Source organism: Moschus berezovskii, chromosome 15, assembly GCF_049115385.1.
Source record: "Moschus berezovskii isolate FMDL1 chromosome 15, NW_MosBer_1.0, whole genome shotgun sequence".
NCBI classification, from domain to species: domain Eukaryota; kingdom Metazoa; phylum Chordata; class Mammalia; order Artiodactyla; family Moschidae; genus Moschus; species Moschus berezovskii.
The window spans coordinates 47,835,190-47,853,362 of NC_142474.1; the positions used below are offsets into that span (position 1 = coordinate 47,835,190).

An 18,173-nucleotide genomic window follows, 5' to 3' on the forward strand; every position below is an offset into this window, starting at 1 on the left:
GGGAACTAGATGGAAAAACAGTGGAAACAGTGTCAGACTTTATTTTTGGGGGCTCCAAAATCACTGTGGATGCTGACTGCAGCCATGAAATTAAAAGACGCTTACTCCTTGGAAGGAAAGTTATGACCAACCTTGATAGTATATTAAAAAGCAGAGACATTACTTTGCCAACCAAGGTCCGTCTAGTCAAGGCAATGGTTTTTCCCGTGGTCATGTATGGATGTGAGAGTTGGACTATGAAGAAAGCTGATCGCCAAAGAATTGATGCTTTTGAACTGTGGTGCTGGAGAAGACTCTTGAGAGTCCCTTGGACTGCAAGGAGATCCAGCCATTCCATTCTAAAGGAGATCAATCCTGGGTGTTCATTGGAAGGACTGATGCTAAAGCTGAAACTGCAATACTTTGGCCACCTCATGCGACGAGTTGACTCACTGGAAAAGACTCTGATGCTGGGAAAGGTTGGGGGCTGGAGGAGAAGGGGACGACAGAGAATGAGAAGGCTGGATGGCATCACCGACTCGATGGACATGAGTTTGAGCGAACTCCGGGAGTTGGTGATGGACAGGGAGGCCTGGCGTGCTGTGATTCATGGGGTCACGGAGAGTCAGACACAACTGAGCGACTGAACTGAACTGATGTGTATATAATTTTAAAAATGCATTCACACTGTATACACTACTTCAGAATCTGCTTTCTGATTTAACAGTATCTTATGAAAACCTTTGTCATGAACTATTATCCTACAACACGTTTTTATGCTAAGGTTGAACAATTTTTCCCCAATATTTTCATCACTATAAATAATGATGTTGTGACTACCCTTGTACATAAACCCTTGCATATAATCCAAAAGGCACAAAAATGTTTAGAACTTCTGGTATGCGTTACCAAATTGTCCTTGTGGAATAACTGTGCCCATTTAGATAGACCCTAGTATGATATGAGATTAGCTATTTCACCACTTCTCTATTTTAAATGAGATAGCCGGTAGGCAGTACCTTAACAGTGCCAGCATTTGGTAGCATCATATTCCATGTTGTTCTCTTCCTACTCCTCTCATTGAGAAGAGATTTCTCACTTTCTGAACTTATGGATGTGAAGAACATAGATATCTTCTGGCACTTAATGCATTTGAGGCAGCAAGGTTCTTAAATAAGTGGATGTCCCTACTGTTTTCACTGAATCATAAGAATGGATGTAAACTACTCCATCCTAGTCTTTTATGGATGAGATTACACAGCATCAATTATTAGAACTATGAAAAAGTTTTCCTAAGTGGAAATAAAATTTCCAAGTATTTTGAATCATTGACCTTCAAGTCCATGCCTTAGAGAGGCATAATGGTAATTCCAAAATCTATCAAAATGATAGGATTTGCAATGTCATCTCACAAGACATCTAACCTTCCACTGACTTTCAGAGCCTGGAAGAGTTTTAAAAAGAAATTATTTTAGTGCAAGTCATTCTGAAAGAGGCAAAATAATAGTGACTACAAACAGCAGAATGATCGTGGCCAGGATTTCTAAAAGGAAACCTTGCAAACTAAAGACAGTGGAAGACCAAAGAATATCTATTTAAAATTCCTTCTACCTTACGGTTCTCCAGGCAGAAACAGCCAGCTATCACAGAGAGCATATTGGATTCCCAGGATGTCCTGGGGAAGAATAAAACCTAAAAACGAACTTGCTGTTGAAAACTCAGAATTAATGTCACCAGCCTTAAAGCAGAAAATAACACAAAAAAATCTTATACAGAAACCTAGGCCAAAAAAAAAACAACAAGGTGTTCTTCCATGGAGAGCGCCAAGAAATGGACCTTTGGCCTGGAGAAGCAAAGAAATGGTGTGATCCTTGGCTTGTTTGTTCTATTATCTCTGGATACTGTCAATCACTGCCTCTGACATTTTTCTAATAAGGTCAGAGTTTTCTGTTATACCATTATACACACACACACACACAGCCAAAACTGACTTTTAAATTCAGTTTCTCTTTTGTTTAAAGGTACTACATCCCTGGTACATGCATGCTCAGTCCTGTCTGAGTCTTTACAACCCCGTGACTGTAGCCCACTAGGCTCCCCTGTCCATGGAATTTTCCAGGCAAGAATATTGGACTGGGTTGCCATTTCCTCCTCCAGGGGGACCTTCCTGACCCAGGGATCAAACCCACATCTCCTGTGTCTCCTGCATAGGCAGGCAGATTCTTTACCACTGAGCCACCTGTGGGAAGACCACTACATCTAGTGAAAGTGAAGTCGCTCAGTCGTGTCCGACCCTTTGCGACCCCATGGACTGTAGCCTACCAGGTTCCTCCGTCCATGGGATTCTCCAGGCAAGAGTACTGGAGTGGGTTGCCACTTCCTTCTCCAGGAGATCTTCCCAACCCAGGGATCAAACTCGGGTCTCCCACATCGCAGGAAGATGCTTTACCATCTGAGCCACCAGGGAAGCTCAACTACATCCAGGGTGCTTACCAATTGAAAGGAAACAACTCTTAGAAATACCCAAAGTGATTTTCATGTTAGCTTACTGTATCTGTTCCCACAAGTTCAGTTTCCTTTAAAATGGTACTGTTGCTCTCATTTTATGTCTTTAATAATCATAGAAATGAAAGTCCAACACTTGCACATGGTAAAGGAACTTATCCTTCTCAACTACTCATCCAGTTTTCTTTGTTCTGCTGCAGATGCTTCTTTGTTTTCTATTGCTTCCTTCCCCTCTCATGCATACACGCTAAGTCACTTCAGTCAAGCCTAACTCTTTGCAACCCTATGGACTGTAGCCTTCCAGGCTCCTCTGTCTGTGGGATTCTTTAGGCAAGCTCTCAGGACCCTCTAATTCCAAAATAGGTAACAATCTTAAAATGATGGAGAAAGCTTCCTTTAATAATAATGTAACAATAATATATTTATTCATTTTCTATAACTGTCATAATCCATGATTTCTAGATGTGTTTTTAATATTAGTGAAACACAGCTAACCAGTGTCTTTAATAATACCTACTGTTGAGAATTTGAGGATTTACACTATTATTTAAAGGGCTTCCCTGGTGGCTCAGATGATAAAGAATCTGCCTCCTATGCAGGAGATCTAGGTTCTATCCCTGGGTCAGGAAGGTCCCCCGGAGGAAGGCATGGCAACCCACTCCAGTATTTCTGCTTGGAGAATCCCCATGGACAGAGGAGCCTGGCCATCTATACTCCATGGGGTCGCAAAGAGTCAGACATGCATTTGAGGATTTACACTATTATTTAAATTCAATTCTTTGTTAGCATTGATACAATTTCCTTGTTTCTATTATCCTCTTTTATAACCTCCTTTGAAAAGCAATAAAGATGAATTGGTGTTTTACAAAATCTTAAAATTCTCAGAACTGCCTTACCTTTTTATCAGTCTATCACCAGGATAATTTTCATCCTATATGGGGTTTTCATTTCATACAAATTATTTACATTTAATTCAATTAAGTTTACGATCTTCTCCAAATTATGACAAACATACACAGTACTTAATATTTTTCAATAAAACCTTGCCTGATCTTTAAAGCGTGAGACTGTAGGTTTAGAGAGTGGATGTACACGAAGCTGTTTTCCTAGCTAGTTCTAGATGGGAGCACAGTTAGTTCCCAAACATTGTAGCACGCCAAGGTTACATATGTGATTCTTTTAAGTGGCTTCTCATGTTTCTATAACTTGATAAAATGCTATTAATCCTTTGTAGCCAGTTTTTAAAACGTACTTTGTATGCTGAAAACAAGTTCAGAAACTTCAAGCAAGTTTATGTGAAAGTAATATTATCCTTGTGTTGTGAGGTGTGCTTACATCAGCATAAATTAACTCTTTCAATAAAAGTAGTGGTGTATCCTGTGAGGGAAATAAAACATTTCATTGTTTATGCCTGGGAAATTCAAAAGTGAAAATCTCACTCCATGCTTATGTTTTTGTGATTTGTGTTATCTGGTACAGTGACAGTTACACGTTGTCTTCTCAGATGTTTGATAGTTTTAGGAGAAACTTGGAATGACCTCAGGACATTCTCTCTCAACCCAGCTGCTGAACTCTGAATTCTGTTCCATAACCGTTTGAGAAGTCAGCACATCTCAGAGCTCTCCTGTGGGTTGCAAGTGATCAAACAAACAAAACTATAGTGACAGGACAGTTAGATTGGTTTAACAGAAAGGGAGTCTAAAGACATTCACGGATGACTATAAATACACACAATGGGAAGACCATATCTTTTATTAAAATCACCACAAATACAAAAGCATCGCTGAAATATATATATATAAGTATATATACGTATACATATATACAGCTGTATACATATATATATATTCTCAAATTCCTGAAAAATCATCACAAATATATTGGGTTTATGTGTCACCACATGGCATATCCCTAAATTAGAACAAAAATACTCATACAAATTTGGGATGAACCACATTCTCTGCATTTCTAACTTCCTGTGTTTTCAGTCAGACATTTGTTTCTAAAGGATCTGCTATGAAGGGTTTCCCAATTTAGGCTTCATGGCTCTGGGAGTGACATGTACAGTGTCATGTAAAATTTGGTAGCTGTCATGTCCATTCAAGTTCAACTGTACCTCGCCTTTTCGATAGCAAGAGCCAACCTGCGAATGTTGGATATACAACCTGCAGCAGCTTCCTGGAGTTCCTCATCAGGTGACCCAACCATGTCCAGTAGAAGCTGCCGCACATGGAGGGAGAGGGGGAAGAGGGAAACAAGAATAAAAACATTAATCTAAACCTGTAAAGTCAGGCTATAGAAATAACATTAACTATGGCGGCAAAGGTAAATATAAATGACATTTAATCAGATGCAGGAATCTCTCATGAAATTCTCATCTTTTTATCTTTTAGAGCTGAGCAAGACTGAAGCTCCAATACTTTGGCCACCTGATGCAAAGAACTGACTCACTGGAAAAGACCCCAATGCTGGGAAAGACTGAAGGCAGGAAGAGAAGGGGACGGAGGATGAGATGGTGGGATGGCATCACTGACTCGATGGGCATGAGTTTGAACAAGCAAGCTCCAGGAGTTAGTGATGGACAGAGAAACCTGGCATGCTGCAGTCCATAGGGTCACAGAGTCGGACACGGCTGACCGAGCAAAGTGAACTGAGACCTGTTTCTCCCTTCTTTCTTTGGTCATCTGACATTTTCTGCTTTGGAATTTCTCTTGCATCCACTGTAGCTTTTCTACCTCCTGAGACAAGCCAGCAGCATGTTATGCCTAGACTGTTACTGTATCCTCTTAGATTGAATCTCTATTCATTCCAGTCGGCCCCAGCATGGCATGACCTAGGTAGGTCAGTCCCTTAATAGAGACTTTCATTGACTCCAGGGCAACTAACTAGAGTCCAGTCTCCTAACCTGTCCTTGAAGGATTTCTGTGCTCTGGCCTCAGCTTACCTTTCTGGCCGTTCATCTTTCTCCATGTCATCCTGTACTCCAAGGTCACACTTTCCCACTTCTTTTGCCTTGATCAGTGCCACTACTCTACCTAAAATGCCCTCCTGTCTCCTCTAACTTTCTGTTATCCACCTTTCATGACCCAGTTAACTTTTCAACAAAGCCTCCACCAATTTCTGCCAAATAAAGTGCCAATTCTCCCTCATCAGAGCTTTCATAGTCATTTACTCAAATGTCTGTTGCTACATTTACATTCTTCCCTTTTCCACAGATATTTATATTCATGCTTTTTGTGCTCCTTTAGAGTTAAACTCTGGAAGAATCTTATATACTATAAACTATATATATATATACACTATATATATAGAATTAATACAGAATCTACTGTATACTGCTTTATACAGAGTAGATGCCAAATAAATATCAAATAATTAGAACTTTTAAGATCTATCAATTATAAGTCTATCTAATAGTTCTGATAAAAGACTTAAAATGTAATTTTAATTAACCATTTTGGACTCTTTACCAGCTTGTGGCTCAGCTGGTAAAGAATCCACCTGCAATGTGGGAGACCTGGGTTCAATCCCTGGGTTGTGAAGATCCCCTGGAGAAGGGAAAGGGTACCCACTCCAGTATTCTGGCCTGGAGAATTCCATGGACACACAGTCCATGGGGTTGCAAACAGTCAGACACGAATGAATCACTTTCACTTTCAAAAATGTGGATAATGTCATAGAATGAAGATGTCTTGATAAGCAAAGAAATACTGTAATCAAAAATATTGTGAAACATCTTAAATATGACAGGCTTAGGAGCTTGGCTTTTATTCTGCAGGGAATGAAAGGAAGTTGTTGAAGCACTTTAATCAGGAGAGTGATGTGGTCATATTTGTATTTTAGAAAGATAAATTTTATGGACTGTGGAGGGGGAAAATTGATGAGTCCTATAGTACATCAGCCCAGAGTGATATGGACTGAGTAAAGCAAAATCAGTAATAGCATAGACGGAAGGAATTCAAGGGATATTTAGGAACTAAGTTATTCAACACATGGCCCAAGGACAGTTGGTTATCCAAATGGAAGAAAATAAAAATGGTACTTTCATATCACACATAAACATCCATCCTAGGTAGACTGATGATTTAAGTAAGAAAGCAAAATATGAAATGTTTAGGAGGTTGTATATAAGATGACCTTGATCAGGCTAGGGTACTGAAGGCTGTCTGGCCTCTCTGTTTCTTGACCCCTCTCCTGTCAATGATCTTCACCACATTTGAGCTCCCACTACCAGAGTCACACCTTGGTTCTTATTTTTCAGCACTCTGAACAGACTAGCCTCCAAATTCTCTTACAACAACTTCTTCCCCTCTGATTTGGCCACTGAACTTGTTTGTTCTCATCATGACCTCCAGTCCATTGGCCTATATGCTTTTCCGTAAACCATGTCCTGTCTTCACTTCCTCCCACGACCAGTTTAGATTCCCCAGTCCATCTTCTCATTCTCTTACCAGTTTCTTAAACTTCCTCATGACATCCATCCAATAAAACCATAACCAGCTCTGTCTTCCCCATGCCCTCAGCTCATCAAGTCCTACTGGGGATGATATATGCACAACAAGGCAAATGCATTCATCATAAGTCCAACCTCAGCTGGGTTCTCTCACTTCCCAGCAATCTAAGTATGTCTCTCTCTAATTAGGTTACTTCCTTGTTCTTCTCAATGCCTATTTAAAAATCCTCCTTCTTTTCTAATTGCCAACTCTTCCTCAGCAGACAACTTGTCAGGGCTCCTTTACAAGCTTGCCAGAAGTCATTAGACAGGAGTTGTTCCAACCAAGTCTGCAAACCTCTCTACATCATGGGGCTTCCCAGGTGGTAAAGAATCCACCGGCCAATGGAGGAGATGCAGGAGACACAAGAGACACGGGTTTGATCCCTGGATCAGGATTACCCCCTACAGTAGGAAATAGCAACCCACTCCAGTATTCTTGCTTGGAAAATTCCATTGATGGAGGAGCCTGGAAGGCCCCAGTCCATGGGGTCACAAAGCTTGGGACATGATGGAACACACATGCATGATGCTACATTAAAAGCTAGATTTCCACAAGCAAATGCGATGTAGAAATAGTCTAGTGTCCAACTGCCCAGCATATGTTGTGTAAGAAGTTGGAGGGAAAGAGATTTGCAAAGACCATCTACAGAGAATTCACGTAATGCCTCCCTCCCAGGGCCAGCCTACCTTGCTCTGCTCTAGTCTCTATCTCTCTTTCAATAGTTTTTTGTTGTCATGGTTTCACCTGGGGAGAGGTGAAATGGAGTTCACTACTCAGGTGGTGAACCCAACTCCCTGAGTAAGGAACTAGACAGCTGCCTTATGCTGTTCGGCTCCTCTATGGAAAAGGGTGCATCAAATAGAGGTCAAAGTCATAGGTGCTGAGGTCATAGCTGCATGGATTTGTATCCTGATTCATTCACTTACTGGACAAGTTATGGAAACTTTTGGTTCTGCCTTCTCAAGTGTTTAATGGGAAGATGGGTCATCTGAGGGTCACTGGGAAGATGAAATGAGACAGTACACACCTTTAATAGAAATGCTTTTCCACCTGTGTTCATGGGCTCGCTCTCTCTTTATATCTTTTGATCTTTCTGTATGCCCCCTTCCCTCATCCTGTTTTGTGTGACTGTTTCCTGAGCCAGCCTTCTGTGGATCTAAGTGTGCCGCGCATGAAAGGAAAACTCAAACATGTAAAGAAGCACAGGCAGGGGGAGTTTATACCGGCAAGGGCAGAGGATTCCTTGTGGGAGAGGGGAGAACCACAGGTGGGGAAGCAGAAGAGGGAGGCGAAGGGAGGAAAGAGCTCCCTCCCACCCTGTTTTGAAGAGAGCTTGGGAGTACGGGGGTTAGTTGGGGAGCAAATTCAGAGAGAGAGAATGCTGAGTGGAGCAAAGGGAGGAGATTTTTAAAGAGCTTCACATTACTCCCTTGTGCTCTTCAGCTTCAAAGATAGTGAAACTAGGGTAACAATTTCTTTCACTTGTTCCTTGCCTGCCAGGCTTCTGTGTCTAGGACTTCACGTCCCAGTCACGAATATACCGTGAGGAGCTTGGCTCTATACAGGTTACACATTCGAATCCCAGGGCCCAGGACAAGGTTAAGTGCTCCGTAAATGCTATCCATTATCAGAGTGATGACTTCACCAGGTCTAAAGTCTGGTTCTGGCATTTACTCTTTGGAGCCCAGCCCTGGTTAGTTTGAGGGTTAGTGTGAGAGGGACAAGGGAGCGGGAGTTTGGGCCCTGGGATCAGTCTGCCCTCATTAGCACTTTGCTCCCGGGGTACCAGTGGTCCAGGCTTCACGTGGCATCACCATTGCCCCCGCTGCCTTGCAGATGCCCTTAGAAAGCAGCCCCTTGGCTGATGCCTGTCAGAAATAAACCAGTTTTGCCCCTCCTTCCCGCAGACCTGGTGGTGGTTCTGTGGTTCCCTCTCCAGATTTCCAAGAGTCAGAGGCATTTATTCCCAAGTTCTTGATGCCAGTTACATAATTTCATATTACATAAGCCAATGAAGGGTACATGTGAAATGTCTGGCATGCTGTGGGCACCTGGCTCTTTGATGGAGCCCACAGTGTGCTTGCTGGCTGTCCCTGGAGTCTTCCGGACAGGGTTTCTGGAGGCGCGTGCACCGAACCGTCACACACATTATGTCAGAATCCAGTGTTTCCTCAATGCCGGTGCCTTTTATGACTCAACTCCATAAACGACACTGTTACCTAACTTATAGTCCTGAGTTCATCAAAATGACTCCTACTCTTTGCAGAGTTAACATTCCCTGTTTCTTGTACTAACCATGAGGTTTCCTTCCACATCCAGTAATGGTGGTTAGTGAATGTTTAGCCTAAAAGCTTGATCAGTGGAGTCCAGCAGTCCAGACTTTAAATGACAAAAAGGTAGACAAGGGATGAAAGTTTTAAAAATAGATGAAAGGAGAAAAGTATGGCTTAGAAAGGTACTCGTGGTGGGCAGTGAGAGCGCCTCCTTAAACAGAACTTCAGTGACTCTTTGGCCTCAGGCCACAGCTTACCTAACGTTTGTACAATGTGAAATGATTTTATTAGCTACCAAGCTTACTCTGTGCCAGGCACTGGAATTCTTTCTTTATTCGTTAATTTTATCCTGCTCTGGCCATTTTCCTTAGCCAGGAACATTCTCAATCAAGGGTACAGAGATGGAAGTGTAAAATTTTCTACATGCTAGAGGCCTGGAGAAGGGCATGACAATCCACTCCAGCATTCTTTCCTGGAGAATCCCATGGACAGAGGAGCCTGGCAGGCTACAGTCCATGGGGTCCCAAAGAGTTGGACATGACTGAGTGACTAAACACAGAGGTATGAAGGGCTTGACACCTGAGAGGCATTGCTAGGGCCCTCTTTTGGTGATGCTGCTCTGTAAGTTTACTTTCCCTAAACTTTATCTTGCTCTCAATTAATGCTACTCATTGCATTGTTAATACACCCAGAGGCTGTGCAACTAACGCTGCTTCACAGATTGTTTAAGGATGTGTCACCTTTCCCAAACCAATCTCTGAACAACATGTGCTGGGTATGTGTCTTGGTTTCCAATCAGGTTCAGGAATAGAGGCTTTTATTTTTGTGAGGAGCTTCACAAGCAAACTAGGAATGCTTTCAAATGGCTCTAAACAGCCACATAATGGAAACTCAGGGCAAAAGCTTGCATTTGAAGGGCAGCTAACAGAAAGTAAGGAACAGCATGACTAACACACATGGCAAGGGGAGGGTGGTATGCAATTTTTTGCAATCATTAATTAACAGGAGTGTTTTCCTTAGGAAGAAGGCTTTCCTGGTAGTTCAGGTGGTAAAGAATCCATCTGCAGTGCAGGAGACTCCAGTTCAATTCCTGGGTTGGGAAGATTCCCTGGAGAAGGGCTAGACTACCCACTCCAGTAAAAAAAATCTTGCTTTTGAAGAGCAGCTAACAGAAAGTAAGGAGCACCATGTTTTCAAATCACTAACACACATGGCAAGAAGAAGGTGGTATGAAATTCTCTGTGATCATTTCTTAACAGGAGTGCTTTCCTTGGAAAGTGAAAGTTGCTCAGTTGTATCTGACTCTTTGTGACCCCATGGACTATACAGACCATGGAATTCTCCAGGCCAGAATACTGGAGCGGGTATCCTTTCCGTTCTCCAGGGGATCTTCCCAACCCAGGGATCGAACCCAGGTCTCCTGTATTGCAGGCAGATTCTTTACCAGCTGAGCCACAAGGGAAGCCCAAGAACACTAGAGTGGGTCGCCTACCCCTTCTCCAGTGGATCTTCCCAACCCAGGAATCGAACCGGGGTCTCGTGCATTGCAGGTAGATTCTTTACCAACTAAGTTATCAGGGAAGCTTCTTTAGGAAGGAGAGATGCAAACTGGGTACAAGTGATTATGGAAGTGGTATGCATTTTTTTCCGGTATATATTTTTTGATTTGTAGACTTTTTCCAACTATAAAAACATTTAAAATCTTACGAGAAGGAAAAACACCTCAGGTTTACTTTTTTGAAGTGTTTGTTCCTTTCAGAAACTTTACTCGTTTTCACCTCCCCTTCCCCCAAACACACTCAGGTCTTATATTTATTGGCAGTTTCATATATGCGCTGAAGGAAAACCAGCTCCCTTGCTTCAGAACTTAATTGTACAGAGCGCTTTAAAACATCGTTCAAACACATAACTTTTTACAGTGTTGGCATGAACAAGAACAAGGGGAGGGGCAACGAGCGTGGTCTGCGGACTGGGCTCACGCGAGCGCTTCCTCCAGTGGCAGAGGCTTTGATCACAGGCACAAACCCTTGGAACACAGCTGTGACCCGAACTTCACATCCCCCTTGGAAGGCGAGACAGAGGTAGCAAGGGAACCCGTATCTGCGTCCAATTTCTGCTTTTACATCTAACAGTTCATGACTTTTATATAATATTTCAGTTGTATGAAAAGTATGTACCAATTTGAGTGATAACAGATTTTCTTGTGGTTTGACTTGACATTGTTTGGGCAAACCCAGACTGGAAATAGGAGTGCTCATTAGAGCCAGAGGAGCCCTGAAATACCTGCATGCACACCGAGCTCAGCGGGTTTTCCAGGCAGTCCTGGCATTTCTAGAGCTGATCTGAACCCATCTTCTGTTGCCTGTTTACCAGGCAATGAGGTGAGGTTTGCACGACCTGGGAATGAGCAGGGTCTTTGGATCATGTCCTGCAGGCCCCGGGGCCCCCAGGATGTCCAGGCGGCTGGGCTCTGCTGCAGAAGCTCCCAGTGGACCCCCACCCCCACACTGAGCCTTGGTAATTCATTTCATATGGCAGCTCCCCAGAGCCATGGGCCTCAAAACACATTTTACATTTGATGGTGGGGGCAAACCTTTGATTCTCTTTGGTCAGTGAGGTGAAGCAAGGAGTTTGCCCTTTTGTGGTGTCTGTTTGCCTCCAGGAAACAGGAGTGCATGCCTTGTGATCTGAGATCCACAGCCACACAGTTTGGGAGGGGTCTGGTGGTTCCGTCTAGTGCCCTTTCTGCATAGACAAATATTCCTTCACACTGGAGTAGGCTTGTTCTCTTGTTTTTCAAGTTGTCTTTTCATGAGCCTTCCACTACAGAGTTTCTGTGCCCAGAAACACACCACACTACACCACACACACACACACACACACACAGGAATACTACTCAAGCATAATAAAGAATGAAGTTCTGGCATTTGTGATGACACAGATGGGCCCTGAAGGTATAATGTCAAGTGAAATAAGTCAGAGAAAGACAAAGACCATATGATTTCATTCACGTGGAATCAAAAACAGAATGAACAAACAAAAACTCATAAATACAGAGAAGAGATTGGTGGTTACCAGAGGGGAAGGGGGTTAGGAGGTGTGTGAAATGGGTGAAGTGGGTCAGTTGTTGGATGATGTGTATTGTATACAGATGTTGAATTATGTACACCTGAAACTTAATGTTATATACCAGTCTTTCAATAAAACATGACAAAGATTGAATATGCAGAATTTAGAGGAAACAGCTAAAGTCAGAATTTCCAGCTTCTGAAAAAGACAAAATGGGATCATGAGTGCAGTGGGTGGGAACAGCCTGGAGAACAAATGCTGAAATGCCAGAGAGATGTTCACACTGAACATAGCTACAGGTGAATCTGTAGGTGTGGGAAGTTGAGGTAGTTTCAGGTATATATTATAATTCAATGTCTGTATACAATACAAAGTGATCACCACCAAAGGCCTGGTTACTTAACGCGTAGCCTTATAATTTATAATTTCATGGAGAAGTATTTTAAAACAATAAGAGACATGCAGTCTTCAACAGAAAACAATTACCTTAATTATATAAAGGCATTTTCAATGGAAGGATTTTGTTTTGGTTTACGACTTTGCTCTAGGAAATGGTAAGAATATATAAAATCTGAGATAAATCTATAAAACTGAATCTTATCAAGCTAAGTAAGAATTCAAAATTGTTTAAGAATAAGGCCAGGCCAAGAATCATCTAAATACAGATATATTAAAATGGATAAAAATATTCCATAACAATATAGTCCACAATAACATAACAATATAGTCCACAATATTCCATAACATTGTTGCTGTTCGAGGACTTATTGTATAGCATGTGGAACTCTATTCAATATTATGAGGCAGCCTGGATGGAAGATGGGTTTGATGAGAATGGATACATGTATACAAACAGCTGAGTCCCTTTGATGTTCACCTTAAACTACCACAACATTGTTAATCGGCCATACCCCAAAACAAAATAAAAAGTTTAAAATTACAAAAAAAAATACCCCACATGTTGTTGCTGTTCAGTTGCTAAGTCATGTCCGACTCTTTGCGACCCTATGGACTGTAGCCCGCCAGGCTCCTCTGTCCATGGGATTCTCCAGGCAAGAATACTGGAGTGAGTTGCCATTTCCTCCTCCAGAGGAACTTCCCGACCCAGGGTTTGAACCCTCGTCTCCTGTGTGTTAGAGTCAATCTAAATTCTTAATGTTATCTTGTTTGCATTAATATGTATCTCTAAAAAATTGGCACATTATTAGAAGGAATTCAAAATTAAAAACATGCTAGTATTTAAAAATACCTTATTGGGTTTGAAATTCATTCCTCATAGGAGTAAACACGGAAAGATATCCAAAAGAAACGAAGCCAAAGATTTGAAGAGGGGAAAAAAAACTTTAGTTAAACCACTTTCCCAACTTTATTTTGATTTCTTTTTAACTTTCAGAAGCAGATTAATATGGAAAAATAAAGCACAAGCCTGGAGGAAAGAGCCACAATTTTTCTTCTTCAGTGTCAAAGAAATAGCTTTCCCTGCTCCTACTAAATTGGAACTAAGCTCATAAGGTTGAAAATAAATGACTAATTTCTTGGGAAATAACCTTAAGTGAAAGAGTCTTTTGGCCCAATGACTGCTTTTCTTAAACTGCAGTTGACTTAACCTCATTCTCAAGGCCTCCTCTCCCTTCCTTCCATCTCACTCCGTCCATATCAAGTGACCTTAAAAGTCGATCTCGTCAATTGCTACCCATCTCGGGTATGTTTTCCTTCTCTGATACAATTTGTGGGCAGAAATAAGTCAAAAGCAATTGTGCTCTCTTCATTTCTCTTTTAAAAACTTATCTCTGATGTCTAAGATCTTTAAAAAATGGAACCAAACCAATATTAGCACAAAATTTCACAGACATTTTTACCAACTCTGAAAAAAACATGATTACCCTCTAAAATGTTTTAATGCATCACTAAATGTTAATTTTCATCTTCTCCTTTTGCTAAATTTATACAAAATGATTCTTCTTAGTCTCATCTATATAAGAACTTCAAGTTTCCGTGAAAGAAACAATGAATTTCATAACAGAATGATCTCTTCCTCTTCTGGCAAGAACCCTGTTCATTTCAGAGCCCATCTTGCCTTACTTTTTACCAACTTTAGCTGTTCAGAACCGCAGGGCTGGCTCTAAGCATCTTATCTAGGTCAGTGGTTAAAAAAATTTTTTCAGCAGCAGAACTCTTTTCCTTTCCTTAAAAAAAATTTACTGAGTATTTATCATGTTCATTGGAAGGACTGATGTTGAAGCTGAAACTCCAATACTTTGGCCACCTGATGCGAAGAGCTGACTCATTTGAAAAGACCCTGATGCTGGGAAAGATTGAAGGCAGGAGGAGAGGACAACAGAGGATGAGATGGTTGGATGGCATCACTGACTCAATGGACATGCGTTTGGGTGGACTCCAGGAGTTGGTGATGGACAGGGAGGCCTGGCGTGCTGCGGTTCATGGGGTCGCAAAGAGTGGGACACGACTGAGTGACTGAACTGAACTATCACTGTGAATTGCTGTATTAACAATGTATAATCTAATTTCCAGGCATATTCAGAAGCAAAGTTTATAAACATTTATCATAAAATATTAATAGTAAGTAGCAAGAAAAATATAATTTTGTTTATCCTGGAACTATCTTGCAATATTAATAAGAATATTTAGGCCTGAAAGCTATTGGTACAAACTGGAATGATGAAATACATCTTTACCAAATGCAGATGCATTTTTTTTTGTATCACATATATCTCCTCTAATTTTTATTAGCAGTGCCTTGAGTTGGGAGAAATTTTAACATCTAGATGTATCATGTAAAAGTAATACCTATATAATTTTTTGAAAACTGTTTCAGTTTAAATGGAAGCATTCCTTAGCTGTGCAATGATTCTTGGCATCTTTTTTTAAAATGTAGTTCTGAAAAAAGGATAAATACACTAAACTCTGAAAAGTTTTGATATATTTTCTGGCACATCTGCAATTGGTTATCATAAACTTTAAATGACTTAGTAATTTCTTTCTTAATACATAAATGAATTTATATATACTCATCCCTAAAGTTCCGGAAAGACTTAGGAATAGAAAGTCCTAGGAACTTTTAAAGAGTAGGAGAACTCTATTCTTTTTTCCCCCAAAACAAAAATTCAACTCTTCTATGAAATTCACAGATACATAAACATACTATGTAAGGCAAAATGGAACATCAAGAGGGGATGCAGGGTGTGGGTTCCTAGAACTCTTCCTGTTCCCTCTTGCTCCCCACACGGAACCTCAGGATCTAGACCACTCATCTCCATAACCTTTGACTCTGTCACCTGTTCATTTCCATCCTCACAACAGAACACTTTGCTGCTCACTCCACACACATCTTCTCAGTCCACACTCACTCCACCACCTAAAAACGTTGCCCCACCATCCTAAAAACGGTCATTCCCTCAGTTCTGATGGTCTCAGCTAGACAGTTTGGAAAGGAATAGTTTAAGCACACCCCTGGCTCAGTTTTAAATGAGTGACAGACTTGCCTTATGCTTCTTGGATTTCAAAATTTGCGTTTTTAGGCTCAATCTTTAGCTTACAAGATTTCAAATTATGTACCAAAGTGATATGTCTTAGGTGGTACAAATGAAAGAGTTCCATCAAGGAAGGGCTTTGGGGCCCCCTGAAGTGATACATGTAGAACATTGTTTCTGTGTGACTTGAGTCAAAATCCTCCTGAGGAAACCCAGATGGACCCATATCCCTGAGCCTGGTGCAGGACCAACCAGAGCTCCTAATCCAACATGTCAATACAGTCATCCTTTCAATCTCACTTTAAAGTCAATGTGGAACCCAGGTACTAAAGTAGTTCATTTGTGTCAATACTTATTTTGTGTTAATCTAGCTTTCTTCAATGTGTATCTTACATGTCTGGTAAGATTTTCCTTTTAATTTCTTCCCTCTCACATCATTTTGCCTGTGATGAGCACAGGTGGGCAGGTCTTTGTTTCCTTGGCAACCAGAAAAAAGACTTGGCTGGTCACCTGCAATGTGATGATGAGGGAGTCGTGGACTAACCCTCCAGGAGGGTAGGGGTGCAGAGTGAGCCAAGTGGTGGACAGCAGTCCAGGCAAGCAGCCCTTCCTCTGCCCCATGGCCTCAGACTCAGAGAAGAGGTGCAGACTGTATCTCTCCCCTTTTACAAAGCAAAGCCTGGGCAGAACACAAGCTAAAACGCAGGCAGGCTTTTCTCAGTTCATCACCCAGTCCCTATCAGAAATGACGTTCCCCACCCATCCCACCAGAGAGATCCAGGAAAGGCAGGGAGGCTGGCTATCTCTCAAGGAGAAAGCGGGTAATGATAACATTGACCAACATTTCAACCGGCAGTCAGTGCTCACCATGTATGAGGCACCATCAAAGCGCCCTGTACATACTAACTCATTTAATGTTCTCAACAAACCCAGAGTTAAATATTATATTAATATTCTAGTGCTACAGACGAGGAAACTGCAGCCCAAAGTTACAGAGCTTGGGAAAGCCAGGATTTGAACAATTAGATTCCATGCTTCTACCCATCGTGAACACTGCCTCCTTTGGCATGAGTGTCCATGGAGAAGGAGCCGATCTGGCCTGGTCCCTGGACTCCTGCTACTAGCATTCCCTGAGGCCATCATGCCCACAACCAGTGCTGAAGTCTGTAGTCACAGTCAGCTGCCTCTACTTGCAATGATCCCATTCAGAGGCGCCTCTGTTTCTGCGAATGCTCCCTGCGGGTCCCCTGCAGACCAAGTGCAATCTGTGGGGTCCAGGCCCAACCAGGGCCTGACCTTTTAGACGTTTGTCTCCACCACTGGTGCACCGTCACCCTGGCACCACGTTGACCTGCAGTATGCTTAGAGCTTCTCCTGAAGACTGAACCCCTTCCTTTCACCTGCGTGTCCTCAGTGGATATAACAGTCCCGCACTGTTTTGAAGTTACGATGCTCTGCATATTTCAACTCCAGAAACAAACGAGGCTGAGATGGTTTTGAAATGACTCCTCTGATCCTTCCAGTCATACCCATTTTGAAATGTACTTCAGCTATTTTTTTTTCTGGTACAAGGGAAAACTTGTCAGTCACTCTTTCCACTCTTTTGGGCACAATGTCTGAATCTCTCTGGTTTAATATTCCTAACAGCTTACTTGCGTTCACAGGCTGTGCTCCACTGTGTGTGCTGTTTTTCAAAGTGTTCCATAAGATTCTTCCCAATACTGACCCTGGAAGCATGCTGCCAAGACGGGTGCTTCCTCTGTCGACTCTGCCTCTTGTCCCGGTCCCCTTGTCAGGTTTCCCACCCATAACAAAGCTTACCCTCCCCCTGCCCCCTGTGTTGTTCTGCCACAAAAACACACACACACATTTCTTTTCAATCGCTTCGGTGTAGAACTTTGTCACAAATGTCCTAGAAATCTACATAATGACCAGTTTGCTCCTTTTGGGGGCAATCAAACCTGTGAGCACAGTTCAAGGATTACCCAAATATACATAACCAGAAATGTTCATTTTCCCCATCCAGTCTTATTGCTTCACATGTAGGGCAAAATGACTTAATGATGCATTTCAAAAGGATACAGTGCGAGTCTTATTCTCCATTAGCCAATGGTATGTTAAAGCTCTCATGCAGTAAAGTTGAACATCTCTTTTTCAACCTGTCAATTTATTCTGACATAAGCAGTTGCTGAGAAAATTAAACTAATGAACATTAGAGGAATAACATAAACAATTTTAAAAAATTATTTCAATAAAGTTGGAGGGTATAAGGAGAAAGTATCAGGGCAAAATGGCTCTGCCAACTTGGCAGTGGCAGGTGGAGTCTATGATGAAATTTTTACCTTAATGCAACAGAATAG

At 41.8% G+C, this 18,173-nt stretch overlaps 1 protein-coding gene across 5 annotated transcripts in view; it reads right to left on the minus strand.

Annotated features, from left to right (window-relative positions):
* Positions 1-4,382: 4,382 nt before the first annotated feature.
* Positions 4,383-18,173, minus strand: part of ODAD2 (outer dynein arm docking complex subunit 2) — a 174,919-nt gene continuing 161,128 nt past the window's right edge. For all 5 annotated transcript variants that reach the window (XM_088844043.1, XM_055430171.2, XM_088844042.1 and 2 more), the window contains one exon: positions 4,383-4,704. In XM_088844043.1, the coding sequence (XP_088700169.1) occupies positions 4,591-4,704 (114 nt within the window). In that variant the 3' untranslated portion in view covers positions 4,383-4,590. The remainder of the gene's footprint in view (positions 4,705-18,173) is intronic.